This window comes from Ambystoma mexicanum, chromosome 5q (assembly GCF_040938575.1).
Source record: "Ambystoma mexicanum isolate Mex_15411 chromosome 5q, UKY_AmexF1_1, whole genome shotgun sequence".
Taxonomy (NCBI): domain Eukaryota; kingdom Metazoa; phylum Chordata; class Amphibia; order Caudata; family Ambystomatidae; genus Ambystoma; species Ambystoma mexicanum.
Genome location: NC_090933.1, coordinates 923594223 through 923608145, shown reverse-complemented (window position 1 = coordinate 923608145; position 13923 = coordinate 923594223). Strand labels below are relative to the sequence as shown.

Below are 13923 nucleotides of genomic sequence, written 5' to 3'. Positions count from 1 at the left end.
CACCTTGAGAACAACCTTGTCTTTATGGAAAACCGTATGTGGAGGTTTACAAGAAAGAGCCTGCAACTCGCTTAACCTGCGGGCTGACGTGATTGCAATAAGCAAAACAGTTTTTAATGTTAAGAGTCTTAATAGGCATGAGTATAAAGGCTCAAAAGGAATGTATGTTAGAAATCCTAACACCAGATTGAGATCCCATACAGGGACATTGAATGGAAGTGGTGGAAATACATTAGTAAGAGCCTTTAAGAAATCAAACAATCAGAGGGATCTTAAAATATGAATCCTCCTCTGAAGAGCGCTTGAAAATAAATAGAGCCACCAGGTAACCTTTAATTGTTCTAATCGGGTTCCCCAGCTTTGCCAAATGCAACAAAAAGGAAAGCACCATAGGTGTGTCACATAGAAAGGGATCCACATTCTTATCTCTGCACCTGCTGCTGAACTTGTTCCAACGGCAGCGATACAAAGATTTTGTTGCTGGCCTTCTGGCCGAAAGCAAAATCTCCATTACGTCATCCGGGAGGTCCCAATCCTTGTACCTCAACCTCTCAGAAACCATGCGTGAAGGTTGAGTGTCTTGACCTCTGCATGAAGAACCCAACCTTCCTCTCGCGAGAGAAGATCCTCTCTTAGTGGAAGACGATTTGGAGGGCAGATGGACATGTCCAGAAGGTCCGGATACCACATCCTCCTGGCCCAATCCAGGGCAATTAGAATCATGGGTTTCCCAAACTTTCACAACCTTCTGATCACGTGAGGAAAGACGAGGACTGGAGGAAACACTTACAGGCGTGGAAACTCCCAGTCCACAACGAACACGTCTCCTAGAGCTTCTCTTGGGGGAAATTTCCTGAAGCAGAACAGCTCACACTTCCGCTGGCACTGCTCACGAACAGATCCACTTGAGGGTGTGTTAGGGAGAATTCACCAAAAAGGCTAATTTCCCCATCAGGAGCTTTGCTGGATTTCTAGGGTTTATTTTCTAGGGTTTATTTTGTTTCACCTGGTAAGAGTGTGAGCCTTTTTTCCACTCTTACATGTGTTTTGCTGTGTGTGTTTTTACCAATTGGGTGATCTTGGGCTCTGGAGCCTCACCTACTCCATGGCATTTTTTTGTGTGTTACACAGCACCTTCAGTGCAGTGACACAGGGTTGTCTTTTAGACTTCCCACTGACTCAATTTTTCTGGGACTGACTACTGTCTCCCAGAAACATGTAAAGTTACCATTAACTTTATGTAGTCTCTTTAAATCACAGACCCAGTACCCCCCATCGTACATGCAGTATTGGAAAGGGTTCATTCTTATCCCTTTTTGTCTGTTTCTCTTTGGAGCACTGTTTAGTTCCTTTTTCATCAAGACTTGGCTGGTGACAGTGGTAACTACCCTATTTTTCATACCGCGGTTATCTTAAATAACCATGGTATTGTTTTAGGCTATTTTATTAGCCTCGTACATAAACCCGCTTGACCAAATATATTTTATTTCGGCTCCGGCTGGGCTTATTAGCCATTTCTTTTTGTAAAAGTCTTTCTCGTGTTTTACTCTGCACGCCAAACCAGGTTTGGGTCCTTTGTTCGCCGTTTTTTCGCAGGCTTCTGCACAGAAGCCCTCCTTAAGGCGCCTGAAAGTCTGGGTAGGCAGGATGTGAGTGAGGGGTCTTAGGACCACTGCCATGGGTTCCCTTGGTAACCCAAGTCGCACTCCTGTTTGATTGGCTGGGTGACTGTCCTTGCCAGGACAGCCACCCTGCTGTGTGATTGACAGCCAGGCTCTATGAATGGGGGGAAACTGCATAAAAAGCAGGTCTCTGGGACTGGAAAGGCAGAGTCGCCACTGGAACGAAAGAACCGACGAGGAACTGACAGAAGAGGACCTCTACAACGACTGAACCACCCGGCGAAGCCCTGCTGCTGGTCCGAATCTTCAAACTCCAACGACAGAGAGGATCCTCCAGGAATCTTCTTCCCTTGAGCTGGTGGGACCAACCAGTTCGCCCACACTTCAAGCCAGGACCCCTCCTCTGGTCGAATTTGCTGTACAGAGCTACAGTGGGCCGGATAACCAGGAAGGTCAGACCCTGCTTGGGTTTTAAGGAGCGCACCTTTTATTTGTTGCTTCGCTCTGCTGCTGGTTTCTTCACTGGGTAGTGCAGGACCCTCCAGTCTTCCTACTTCTTGTCAGTCCGACAGTCGCTTCAGGAACCCTGAGCCTGCAGGAACTACCAGGAATGTCTGTCTCAGCTACAGCTCCCTCTCCGTTTTAAGGTACTGTGCCAATCCGGTTGTTTGTTTCGTTCAGCCGCGGTGAAATTGTGAAGTCTTTCTCCAATCCGAGGGGTTGTCCTTCTCTTCTCTTTGAACTAACTTTTCTGCCGACCAACTTCGTCTGGAACTTGTGGCATGAACTTTACCGCGAACTACCCTGAACTGTGTGATCTTGAGCAAAAGATTTTTGACCTATTGTTATGCTCACCTGGTATCCACGGGGACGCCACCCAGCCCTGGTTGGATGATTTGCACTCTCAAACCCTCTCCCGGTCCCTTGGTAAGGCCTCTGGTTAAAGATGGGTCTGCAATATAGGAGAGCTGGATTCAATACCAGATTGTCTTCATGTTTTCCCACCTCCCTTGGCCTCAACTCCTTCCTCCCCCTTGGGCCCGCTCCTGACCTTAATATTGTAAAAGGTGGATTCTCTGTCCTGCTCCTCGTGGCAGGGGCGCGTAGATGCGTGGGCGGGGGGGGCGAGCAGCGACCAAGTTACTTCACTGGTGCAAGCCCCCCTGTGGGAATCCAGGCCTGCTGCGACTCCGTAGGTTTGCTGCCTTACAGTCTTTATATGCAGTTCTTATGTTCTTCTTAGTTCGAATAATGTCTTGCTTCTTTCCTTTTAGGTATGGAAAGGTATTTTGGTGTTGTCATGCAGTTTGAAGATGAGCATGGGCCGGTAAGCGAAATCGCGGTGTGCGCTATGCTGTCCGGTGTGTAATGCGTGATGCGCAGCGCTGTTTCGCCTTTTATATTGCTAACCTGTGTCTTTTCTTTCCTTGCAGGTTGCGATGTTCCTCGCCGAGCACCGTAATGTTCCAGCAATGATACTGACCAGGAGATGACTAACCAGGTAAGAATTGTGTGGCTTTCTTCATTCTGGAAACGTGAGTAAACACTTACTAATGCTGTCTTTCTTTCTTCTCTTTCCAGGTTATGGTATTCCAGGATTCATGCGGTGCCAAATGATGGAGTTCGTACCTTCAGGTGAGTGGAACTGAAGTCGGCGATGGATTGAAGACAGGGTACTGTTCCAGGTAAGTTTTGCAGTGTTCTTTCTCTCTCTGCAGGTCCTTGGTTTCAGGTAAACTGGCATCAAAGCACTGGACACGGTGAGCGTTACGCTGCCCACAGCAGAATAACGCAAAGCATGTTCTGCTGTTTGGGTGCTGTTTAAATAGTCTCAGGTAAAGTAGACCAGGTGAAATAGTCCCAGGCCTGCCACACCCAAAAGACTAGACCGCATAGCTCAGTTCCTTGTAACTGAGCTATGTGTGTGTCTCCATGTTGGGTGAACCCCCTCCCCCAAATTAAATAATCCCAAGTAAATAGTCCCATTCTAATGTTGGTCTTCATGATGGTTATAAGCCTGGCGCCAAAAGGTCTTTTACCTGGCCCTAACTGGAAGGCTGACCTGCCACTGAGGGCCAGGGGCAAGGGTCATGACACCTATTGACTTTGGCCCTAAGCCTTTTTTTCCTGATTCTATCACTGTAGTTCCTCTTGCTCAATTGCCCTGAGTACTTACCTATTGGTGTGGTTCAATTTCTGCCTAACTTTCTGGAGTGCCATTTTGCTCCCACTTCATTTTATGAGCTTAACTTGTCTGGAACGTATTGGGAGTGGTGTGGTGTATTAAGAGTGTGATTTTTAAACTGCTTTACTTTAGTGAGATGTTATACAACTGATGTGTAAATAAATGTATATTCTTTTACTCAGAAACCTTGAGTCAGTGTTTGTTTGAATCATAGTAATTGCTGTCCTTTGTGTAACTATTTGATACTGCTCACTTGCTCTTGAAATAAGTCTGGCTGCTCAGCCATCGCTACCACTTTTACTGTGTAGTACGGGCTTGTACCAAAGGTGAATTTGTACTGTCACTTGTAGTCTTAATTGTGTGTGGTGTTCCCAAATGGTACTCCATATAATTCTGCCTAACAGGGTGAAGATCTCTTGAAGGACTTCCTGAGCTAGTTCCCACTCGTGGGCGACTGTGCTCTGCCTGCTCAGAGCGTCCGCCGCCGTGTTCTCCTCTCCGGCTAGGTGAACTGCCGATAGAGAGATTCCTGGTTGAATTGCCCAGAACCAGAGCTGCATTGCTTCCCTGCACAGTGGTAGTGACCCTACACTTCCTCTCTTGTTAAGGTAGTACATGGCCACTGAGTTGCCAGTCATTATCAGGACATTCTTTCCCCGTACAGAGGGCAGAAAGGTCTTCAGCGCTAGTCTGATTGCCCCAAGATCCAAAATGTTGATATGTAGTTTGGACTCTAATGGAGATCAATGACCGCTGATTGTCAGATCGCTGGCGTGGGCTCCCCACCCTGTAAGTGAGGCGTCCGTCACTACTGTTCTCTCCGGCCATGGCTGCCAAAAAGATTCTCCTTTGAGAGTGTTGTCCTTGCAAGTCCACCACAGAAGGTCCTGAGAGGGACTGCTCAGAACTTTTAGGTGGTCTGACATTTTGCATGAAAACTGAGACCATTGAGTCCTGAAAGCTCATTGAAGAGCCTCAAAAAAAGAAAAAGAAAATGGAAGTCCAGAAGATGCTGGGCACTCTGAAATTTGGCAACCATCTGCAGAATATTCTGAGCTCTCACCTCGGGTGGCAAGGCTTTTACAGAGGAAGCATCCAGGACTGCACCAATAAATTGGAATCTTTGAGATGGTATCAAGTGGGTTCCATGTAATAATGTCACCACAAAAATCTTGCCATGCAAAAATATCGCCGAAAATGTGGTCGTTTTTTTGTGGCGACATTATTGCATGGAACATGCGGGGGACAACCCCGCAACCCCCAAACTTTTTTTTTTTAAAAAACATTTTTTTTTGCCCCTGTCGCCATATATATGGTCACCCAAATAATATCGCCACAACATTTTCCCGCCGATATTATTTACGGCAACCATATATATGGCGATATTATTACCTGATACCATCAAGTGGGACTTCTTGTAATTGAGGGAGAAGCCCAGTTTGTGAAGAGAGTGCCAGGTTACGCAGAGATGTTCCTGAGCTTGTTCTGGTGAGCGTGCCCTGATCAGCCAATCACCTAGGTAGGAATAGACGTGAATCCGCCCTCTTCTGAGACTCGCTGCCACCACCGCCAACAGTTTGGTGAAAACCCTCAAGGCGGAGGTCAGCCCGAATGGCAGAACTCAAAACTGATAATGAGACCCGCGAACCTCAGGTACCTTCTGTGCTTCAGATGGATAGACACATGAACGTAAGCATTCTGAAGGTCCAATGATACCATCCAGTCTTGGTGTTGGAGAGCTTGAAGGATTTGGGAAAGGGTAACCATCTTAAACTTGTCCTTCCTGAGGAATTGCTCAAGTTTCTTAAGTCCAAGATGGTTCTCAATCCTCCGTCCTTGTTGGGAATCGGAAAGTATGGGGAATACCAACCCTTGTTCCTTTCTGCTACAGGTACATGTTGTATTGCACCTTTCTCTAGCAGGGTCAAAAATTCCTGCACAGGTACATGTTGTATTGCACCTTTCTCTAGCAGGGTCGAAAGTTCCTGCACAAGGAACGGATCAGGAATTTGAATGAGTTGTTCCCAGGTGGATGATCCTGAGGCCTTTTTTGCAAAGGGAGGCAGTAACCTTGAGCTACAGTTTTCAGTGGCAAAGCATCTGAAGTAATGCCCCACCATTCTTTCAGATGCTGAGTAAGTCTGCCTCCCACCGGGGTCTTGTGAGTCAAGGCCTCAGAGGTTTTGAGACAGCTGAAGCGACGGCTGATGGTAAAACTACCGCTGCTTAGGTTGGCTTAGCACCACCATGAGGGAATCTTCTCCGACCTCTTTGACCGGCTTGTGCACTTCCTCTTACAATTGAGGAGTAGAATCGAAAGGACTTACCCCTCCAGGAAGATGAGCCAGAGTAGGGGTGTCAAGGCTGTCTAATGGTGGCGCTAAGGGATTCAGCTGCTGCTTGTGAGGACTGCAGCTTTTCCAAACTCTCATCCTCCTTGCTGCCAAACAGCCTCGAGCTGTCAAAGGGCATGTTGTGTAGTCTAGCTTGCACATCTGATGCAAACCCAGACTTCCTCAACCACGCAAACCTGCATAACACTGTGCTAGTTGCTATGGATCTGCTGATGCTGACTGCAGTATCCAGACCTGACTGGAGACATTCACACATTGCCTCCTTACGATCCTGGATGATTGCCAGGAAGCCGTCTCTTTCCTCTTGGATGTGGTCAGCCGCCATAGCTACGCAGTCCCACAGGGTAAACGTAAAACTTGACAAGGTACAAGTTACATTAGTTGACTTTAATGCCATAGTCCAGCAGTAAATACCTTTCTTGCCCAGGCATCCACTCTTTTATCCCTATCAGGAGGGATGGATGGATATGCAGACTGCTATGTAGATGTAGCAGCCTGAACCACCAAACTTTCTGGTGTTGGATGTTTAGTCAGATACTCTGGGTCGCTGCTGGATGGTCTGCATTTTTTAGCCACATTTGTATTCACTGCAGCTGCAGTCTCTGGTGTCTCCCAATTTGTGGAGACCCTTTTTTGTAATGCAGTGTCAAATGTCAAAATTTGATCTTTCTGGGCACCCTGATCCAAGATATCTGTCATGTCATCTGGCTCAAAAGAAGGAGTAGGCCTGCTCCAGCCTAAAAAGTCTATAACTTTACTCATTAGTTTCCTATATGAGTCTGCATGTTGAGTAGGATCTGGTTTTCCAAATTCTAACTCGGGAGAGGTATCTACCCACTGGCCGACAGAAGGTTGTCATTCAAGTCTTTTACTCTAGACTCCGATCAGTTCATCTGACACATTAGGGATGCCATATTGTAACCCAAGTGGTGGTGTGTTATCATCCGAAGGTTCATTATCTTCATAGATGGCTGTTAAAAACTTAAAATAATCTTTTTTGGGCAAAGGTTTGAAAACCTTTTCCTGGACTACCACTGGCTTCGACAATCTCGCGTTGACAAGGACTTCGAAGACTACTGGTATCGACGGCTCAGACGTTGTCAGTGAAGGCATCAACGTTGTTGACTTCTTATGCTTCTTCGAAGGAACCCTCGATGGACTAGATTCCTGACTTGTTTAAACCCTCTACGATTTCTCAAGAGATCGAGATCTTTCTCGATGCAGAACCGGCTCAAGGCTCGGTTTCAAAGATTTCTTCAACTTCCCTTTGTCATCTTTTTGCAGATCGACAGGAGCATGGGCTTTCTGCTTGTCCTTCGAGGGGGTCGAGGCCGCATTCTCGAAGATTTTGAGCATTTCATTACGAAATGCATCCCATTTTGCTGAGGAGTCTGATTTAGTTGGTGTCATGATTCCTGCCCCTCATGTCCCCAGCCCTCCAAGATGTCAGGGTGGAGCCAGGCCACGATACCCTACTTGGCCCTCAAGGGCCTCTCCATCCCTCCAAAGACCCACTTGGAGTCAGACTTGGCACTTGTGGCACCAGACTCACTCACTCCCATAGGATAACATTGGGGATTGGACTTGTAGTGCATTGATGAGGACAAGATGGATGCCCCCACATATTTCGATTCCCAGAACTGCATGTGCCGTCTAGTCTTTTGGGTGTGGGTAAGCCCAGAGACACCTGGGATACCCAGAGACTATTTAAGCCACACCCACGCTGAGAAACATCCTTTGTGTTTTCTGCACCTGCAGCGTGACACTCGCCGTGTTCGTATTGGTCTCCAGTAGGCCTGCATCCTTCTTCTGCGCTCAACTCCTGCAAGAACAAGAACACCGTTAGGAAAAGCCTTACCTTGCAGCACTTCTGCCGATCATTCATCGCTCCTTCTGTTCTACGGGCATCTTCGGCGGTGTCATTTCCATCCCGGCACACCGCTTCCTAAGGAAAAGGGGAAAGAACAGAAAAAAAGGCATTAGTAAGCATTCTGTAAATCTTCGCTTATTTTTAAATACTGTGCGAGTTTCAAACGCTTACCTGAATCCCAGCCGCTCTGGGGGAACTCTCCGGAACTTCTCATCCATCTGCAAGAGGGAAAAGACACTCCAGGTTAGCGTGGAAACATCTAGAGGCGCCGCATACCGCGCTTACCCACCGCATTTGTTCTTCATAACCGGCATCCACGCTGAAAACGTTGTGGCACCTAAAAGACACTGAAAAAGAACTCCGTTCAATGCAAATACGAAGGGGGTGCATCGCGCATTGCGCTCTCACTCACCTTCAGCGTTACTCATCTCAGCAGCACGCTGCCATCCCCGGACGCTGGCCATCATCTAAGGAAGGAAAGGAACAAAGTTAGAGAACTGTTCAAAAGACTCATTATACTTACCTGTCGGACTCTTGCCAGTGAAGTAACTAGGCAGCAACGAGCCCGCATCAATCAACACGCCCCTGCGCTGAAAGCAGGACGGAGAGCACACTATCCAAGAAAACAAGGTGAGCTGTGGATCAAAGGGAAGGGTTGGACCCCGGGGAAGAAGGGGTTCAAGCACACAGAGACAATGGGGAGTTAAACTCTACCAATCCTGTGTTTCAGGCCCAGTCTCCAGTCAAATAGCCTCCAGGGAAGGGTTCAAGGTCGTAAGAGGTCAGAACAGGCTGAGTGACGTCCCCGTGGATACCAGGTGAACGCTACAGTTGGACACATGATTACCTCAGCCGAGGCATCACTGGAGGTCGAAGGTGACCTATGACCCCATTTCTTGGCCTTCTTCGAAGAAGACGAAGAATGGTGTGATCGACTTCTCGATCGCGACAGTTTAGATTTTTTTACATCGAGAAGAATCCCTTCGACTCTCGGCCTTTCTTTTTTAACTATTTGAAGGGGACTTCAAAGGCAACCTCCCCACCACCAATTTACCTTTAAGCTCCCTGAGAGTCTTTTCGGTCATCACCCGACAGGAGCCACAGTCGGAGGTACGGTGACCGGTACCAACACACCACAGACATATACAGTGGGCGTCGGTGATCGACATCTTCGATCCACAGACTTGCCACTTCTTGAAGCCCGTCTTAGGCGTTGATGGAGCCTACGAGGAAGGCATTTTTTTTCGAAACGAAAATATCTATCAAAGTTCACAGAAGAACCGAAGAGCGTCGTAATTCTTCAAAGTGTTAGCTCGGAAAAACTGAACTGAAGCCAACAGGCGCTGTGTGCACTACTTATACTGATGATGACGTCGACAGTCGAACGTGGCCCTCGAGGGAAAACGCCACTGGTTGAAAAATTCCAAAGCAGCTGAAGCTGGAAGGATAATTACCATAAGATGAGGAATACGTGGGAGGCCACAATCCATTCAAATTAGGTATTTCTGGTTTCGCCCTCAGCTGATTTCAATGCTAGCTCTTGGATCACTCTTTTTCTATCACTTGGGGTGTTAACTCCTTCCCACTATATCATGGGCAAACCCAGGGATAGGTGCTTGGGCCTCTTCCCTTTTCACTCTAAACATCTTCACTTGCTGACATTAAACCTTTTGGACTCTCCTGTCATTTCTATGCCAACAATTTTCAGTTATTTCTAACTTCTCAAAAAGTGAAATCCTATTCTTTCCCTCCTCCTAGATTTCATCCACTCCTCCCCCATTTTTCCCCCCCCTTCCCTTTTCACCAAAGGCTTGTAATGTTGATGCCACCTTCGACTCCTGCTTCATTCACATTTTCAACGTTGATCACTCTTGCTGTCTCCAGCTCTTCAACATTCGCAAAGCCCACACCCTTTTGTCTTTATAGGATACCAAACAAATTTTCATCACTTCGATCTTCTCTCATCTTAATTGCTGCTCTGCTCTCTTAATTTGTCTCCCGACTACGCTCCATCTTCAACTCTGCGATTTACACCTTTATGCTCTCTTCTCACACATTCTTTTCTAACTCCCTTTGTTCCAGTTCTTGGCTTCCCCTTGAATCACATCTACTCTTTCAATTTTGTGCGTAGTCCTTAAATGCACACATGGTCTTGCTTCCCCCTACCTTCCCTCTCTTGTCCTTTTCTATGTTCCGGTACGGTCATTTCACTCTCAATCCCATTTTCATCCAACAGTTACCCCTTGTGTGTCACTGTTCATTTTCGCTCCTTTTTACTAGCGCCTAAATATTGGAAAACTTTACCTCACACTATCTAATCCTCTCCATAAACTCATCTACTGTCCTAATAGTCTTCTTCCCATTGCATTGATTTTTTGAAATATTATTGTATGTTCTCTTTGTTCAGCGCTTTGGCAAAAGCGGTATATAAATTCAATAAATACAAATACAAATTACCCACAGAAATAAAACACTACAGCATTTGGCGACAATACTGGAGGTAACATTTTGCTTCAACAAAACACCCTTTTTAGTTACCTTTTAAATTGCCAGGTTCCAAATCCAGTACTTTTTCACAATCATTCAAAGCATTTCGCCAGTTCTGACGCTTGATTTCTGCTTGGGCTCTGTTGTTAAAAGCAGCTATGCTGGGCTGTGCCGATATACTCCTAAACAATCCAATAAGGTTAGATAAAGTGTGATTAAAAGGAGTTAGTGTGATTGAACATAAATTAAAATCACCCAATTTTATTAATGCAAAATTACATTAATTTGTAAATTCATCAAAAGGCACCATTAATTTGGTTGCACAATTATGCATCCAGTCTTACACTTCATCGCATGCTGCATCTTTCAAGATGAGAACACATCACTTACCTTTGGTCATTGTTTTTTCTTCATTGAGATGTCTTTCCTCGAACAAAACCTCATATTTAAAATGTCTTCTCTTTTGGAAACCTTTCACAAAACCACAAGGGGGTAGCACTGCAGCTCTACTATGTGTCACTGGTAGCCATGACTGAGGAAGTGATTCCAGAGGTACATATTTGAGGTTCCCAGCCCAATTACTTCAGCGTCCCTAATGCTCACTGTACTTAAAGCCACAGGTTATGGCCAATATGTGTGAGAGAATGGTAGGTGGGTTGTTAAGGAATCTGTGGGAGGAAGGAATTATTCATCAGAAAGAACATTATGCAAGGTAGGTCATTTGTTATCCTAATGGATATGATCCTCCCACAGATTCCGTGCCTTTAAAAGACCCTCAAAGCAATAGGCAATTGGTGAAGGAAGTATGGTGAAGAACCTGAACGCACATCTGAAATCTCTGGAGGGCAGAGTGACCTAAAGGTCTTCTGCATCCAAACAATCCAGGACACGTGTATAGTGTGGCCCAATTATTTGCCTGATGCTGTAAAGGCAGTAATTGCTGAAATATCCCACACACTTGGAGTGAGCTTAAAGATATAGTCACCTCTTCGATTACCAGGAAATAACATTCTGAGATGCAGAGGACAAGCCACCTGTTTTAGTAACCTGAGGGATAGCCTGTAATCGGGCAGGACGATAGGGCTTATGCAAATATTTAGAACAGGGGGGTGGTCCTGACCTTAAACATTTAAGCTACAATGATTTGCTGCAGACACAATTTTCATACATCTCCATATACAATACTGCTCACTTAACAGATTATGCATTTTGGGAGGAAAAACATACAAATCCAAATTCTGAAAGGGCTGGAAAACCAGTTTTTTTACCTTTATTACTTTAGGTCACATATTACAGCGCAGCAGCCCCACTGTCTTATAAACTTCCAGATAAATAGTAGACAGAAAAATCTACAACTTAGTCATCAGCATACTCTATTTTGTACAGCGAGGACTTGAGTATTTAAACAGGGGGAGAAAGGCATTAAATGCAACTTTTTGTATTTGTAAGCGTACCAGAGTTAAGCTGAACTTTAGGCATTCTGTTTACATTATCAGAAAGAACACATTAAAGAAAAGAGAGGTGTAGTTTGTTGGCTCCACAATACTACTTTTTTACTCAATTCTATTACCTATGTGTTGGTTAAACAAAATATTGATTCATATTTGTCATCAGTGTTTTGTACAAAACAAACATTTGCTTGAAAGGACCTGAAAATAAGGTCTGCTGAGAGGCAACACTTTTGCAGCCAATACTTTGTACAAAAAAGTTTTTTGCTTCGCGACACCTAAAAATAGGAACTGCTAGGAGGCGACGTCCACACTGGAGGTGGTAAAGATGATGTCTGCCGTAGGTCTTAGTGTTGTAAATGTAGGACCGTATGACGTTGGACGTTTCGGCTGCATAGAGATAGCAGCCTTCTTCTGTGGCCCAGAATAGCAGGTCTTCCTATAATTTAAGAAACAATATACGGAATATTGTTGAGTATCCAGAATATGGATTTTGTGTGCAGACAATAAAAAACCCGTGAGGGGTTACACACTGTGGATGGGCCCTCCGGACCCATGTACTGACCTTGCATTGAAGGGGGTGGGGAGCTCTGGATGAATGGGCTCCTGGAGATACAGGGAGAGTGATGTTGGTAACCCGATAGTGTGATACGATGTTGGGTTGCCTACAAAAAAATTAACATGTGGCAGAAGTTACACACGTGACTTGAACACCGGGTGCTGGAGCAGGGATATAAATCAAAATATAGTACCTTGTTTATCATGCACCGGGGATGCAGGGTGCTGGAGGGGTCCCTCGGAGAGGAGCAGTTCGGTAGGACAAAGTATCCTGTCCGGAGATACGAGGTGGTCAGGCACGCAAATCTGCATGGGGGGGGGGTTTGTGAGGGACAAAGGTGAAAAAAGGGAAACAAAGCCTGGTAAGAATTCGTAGACCCGGCTGTGGTAGGAGGCAGGAGGGAGGTAGGGGTATCAGCTTACCTATTCTTCCATGCGCGAGCACACTGGATGTGCTGTGTCTCGTCTCCGTCTCGTCTCCGGGGACTGGAGCTGTGCGAGTAAGGCATGGAGCGCATGTGCAAAGGCTACGTTTACGCCTATTGCGCATGCGCATGCGTCCCGTGGAACCGTAGCTACGGTGGCACTGGCGCATGTGTAGAAGTTGAATGGATGTCTATTGCGCATGAGTGTGAGTCCAGTGGTCCATTGTCATGGAGATACGGGCGCGTGTGAATACATCCTGCGGTCTCCTATTACGGTGGTGCTTGGCGGGTAAATTTGGCAAGGAGAATGTGCACGGGGATGTAAATGCTGCCGTGCTGGCGGCAGTGGGCCCACGCAGACCCTGGCTAAGTGACATGCTTTGACTGTGGAAAACCACATCCAGCATGAAGTGCTGAATCGGAACATAGTGCTGGCTAAATCAGTGCATCTTGTGTAAACCAAACAAGCCCAAGTTGGAGGGGCAAGTATGTGGGACTAATGATGTATGTTTGGTGTGCAGGGACAGGGGGGAAGGGGGGGGCTGCCTGAGGCTGTGTGGAGGAATGCATGGACCTAAGGTAGTCCCTCCTCAGAGGAGCCTGGTGCTTATAGGTACTCAACTGGGGCAAGTTCATTCAGACCATGAGTTGTGGTCTGTAATTTAAAGATCCACCAAGATTCTTTAAAGTTCAGAGCATTGGCGGTATTGGAACTGCCACTCACTTTGTCCACTACCCACCATTTAAAGGAGTCACAGTTGTGCTGGTATTCGAGGAAGTGAGAAACTAACGGTGCGTTATGAATCTTACATCTTATTCTCAACTTGTGTTCTCCTATTCTTTTGTTAACTGGCCTCGATGTTTGTCCTATATATCGTAGGTGGCACCGGCATTCGATGAGGTAGATAACATTGGGTGTCTTACAGTTCGAGAAATGGCGGATTTCCCACTCTTTGCCAACCACTGGGAAAGAC

At 46.2% G+C, this 13923-nt stretch overlaps 1 protein-coding gene across 1 annotated transcript in view; it reads right to left on the bottom strand.

Moving 5' to 3' along the window:
* The window catches only part of SPAG1 (sperm associated antigen 1), a 1725603-nt gene that overhangs the window by 800203 nt on the left and 911477 nt on the right, over positions 1-13923 (bottom strand). The window contains exon 8 of the mRNA XM_069621435.1: positions 10570-10700. Within this exon, the coding sequence (XP_069477536.1) occupies positions 10570-10700 (131 nt within the window). The remainder of the gene's footprint in view (positions 1-10569; positions 10701-13923) is intronic.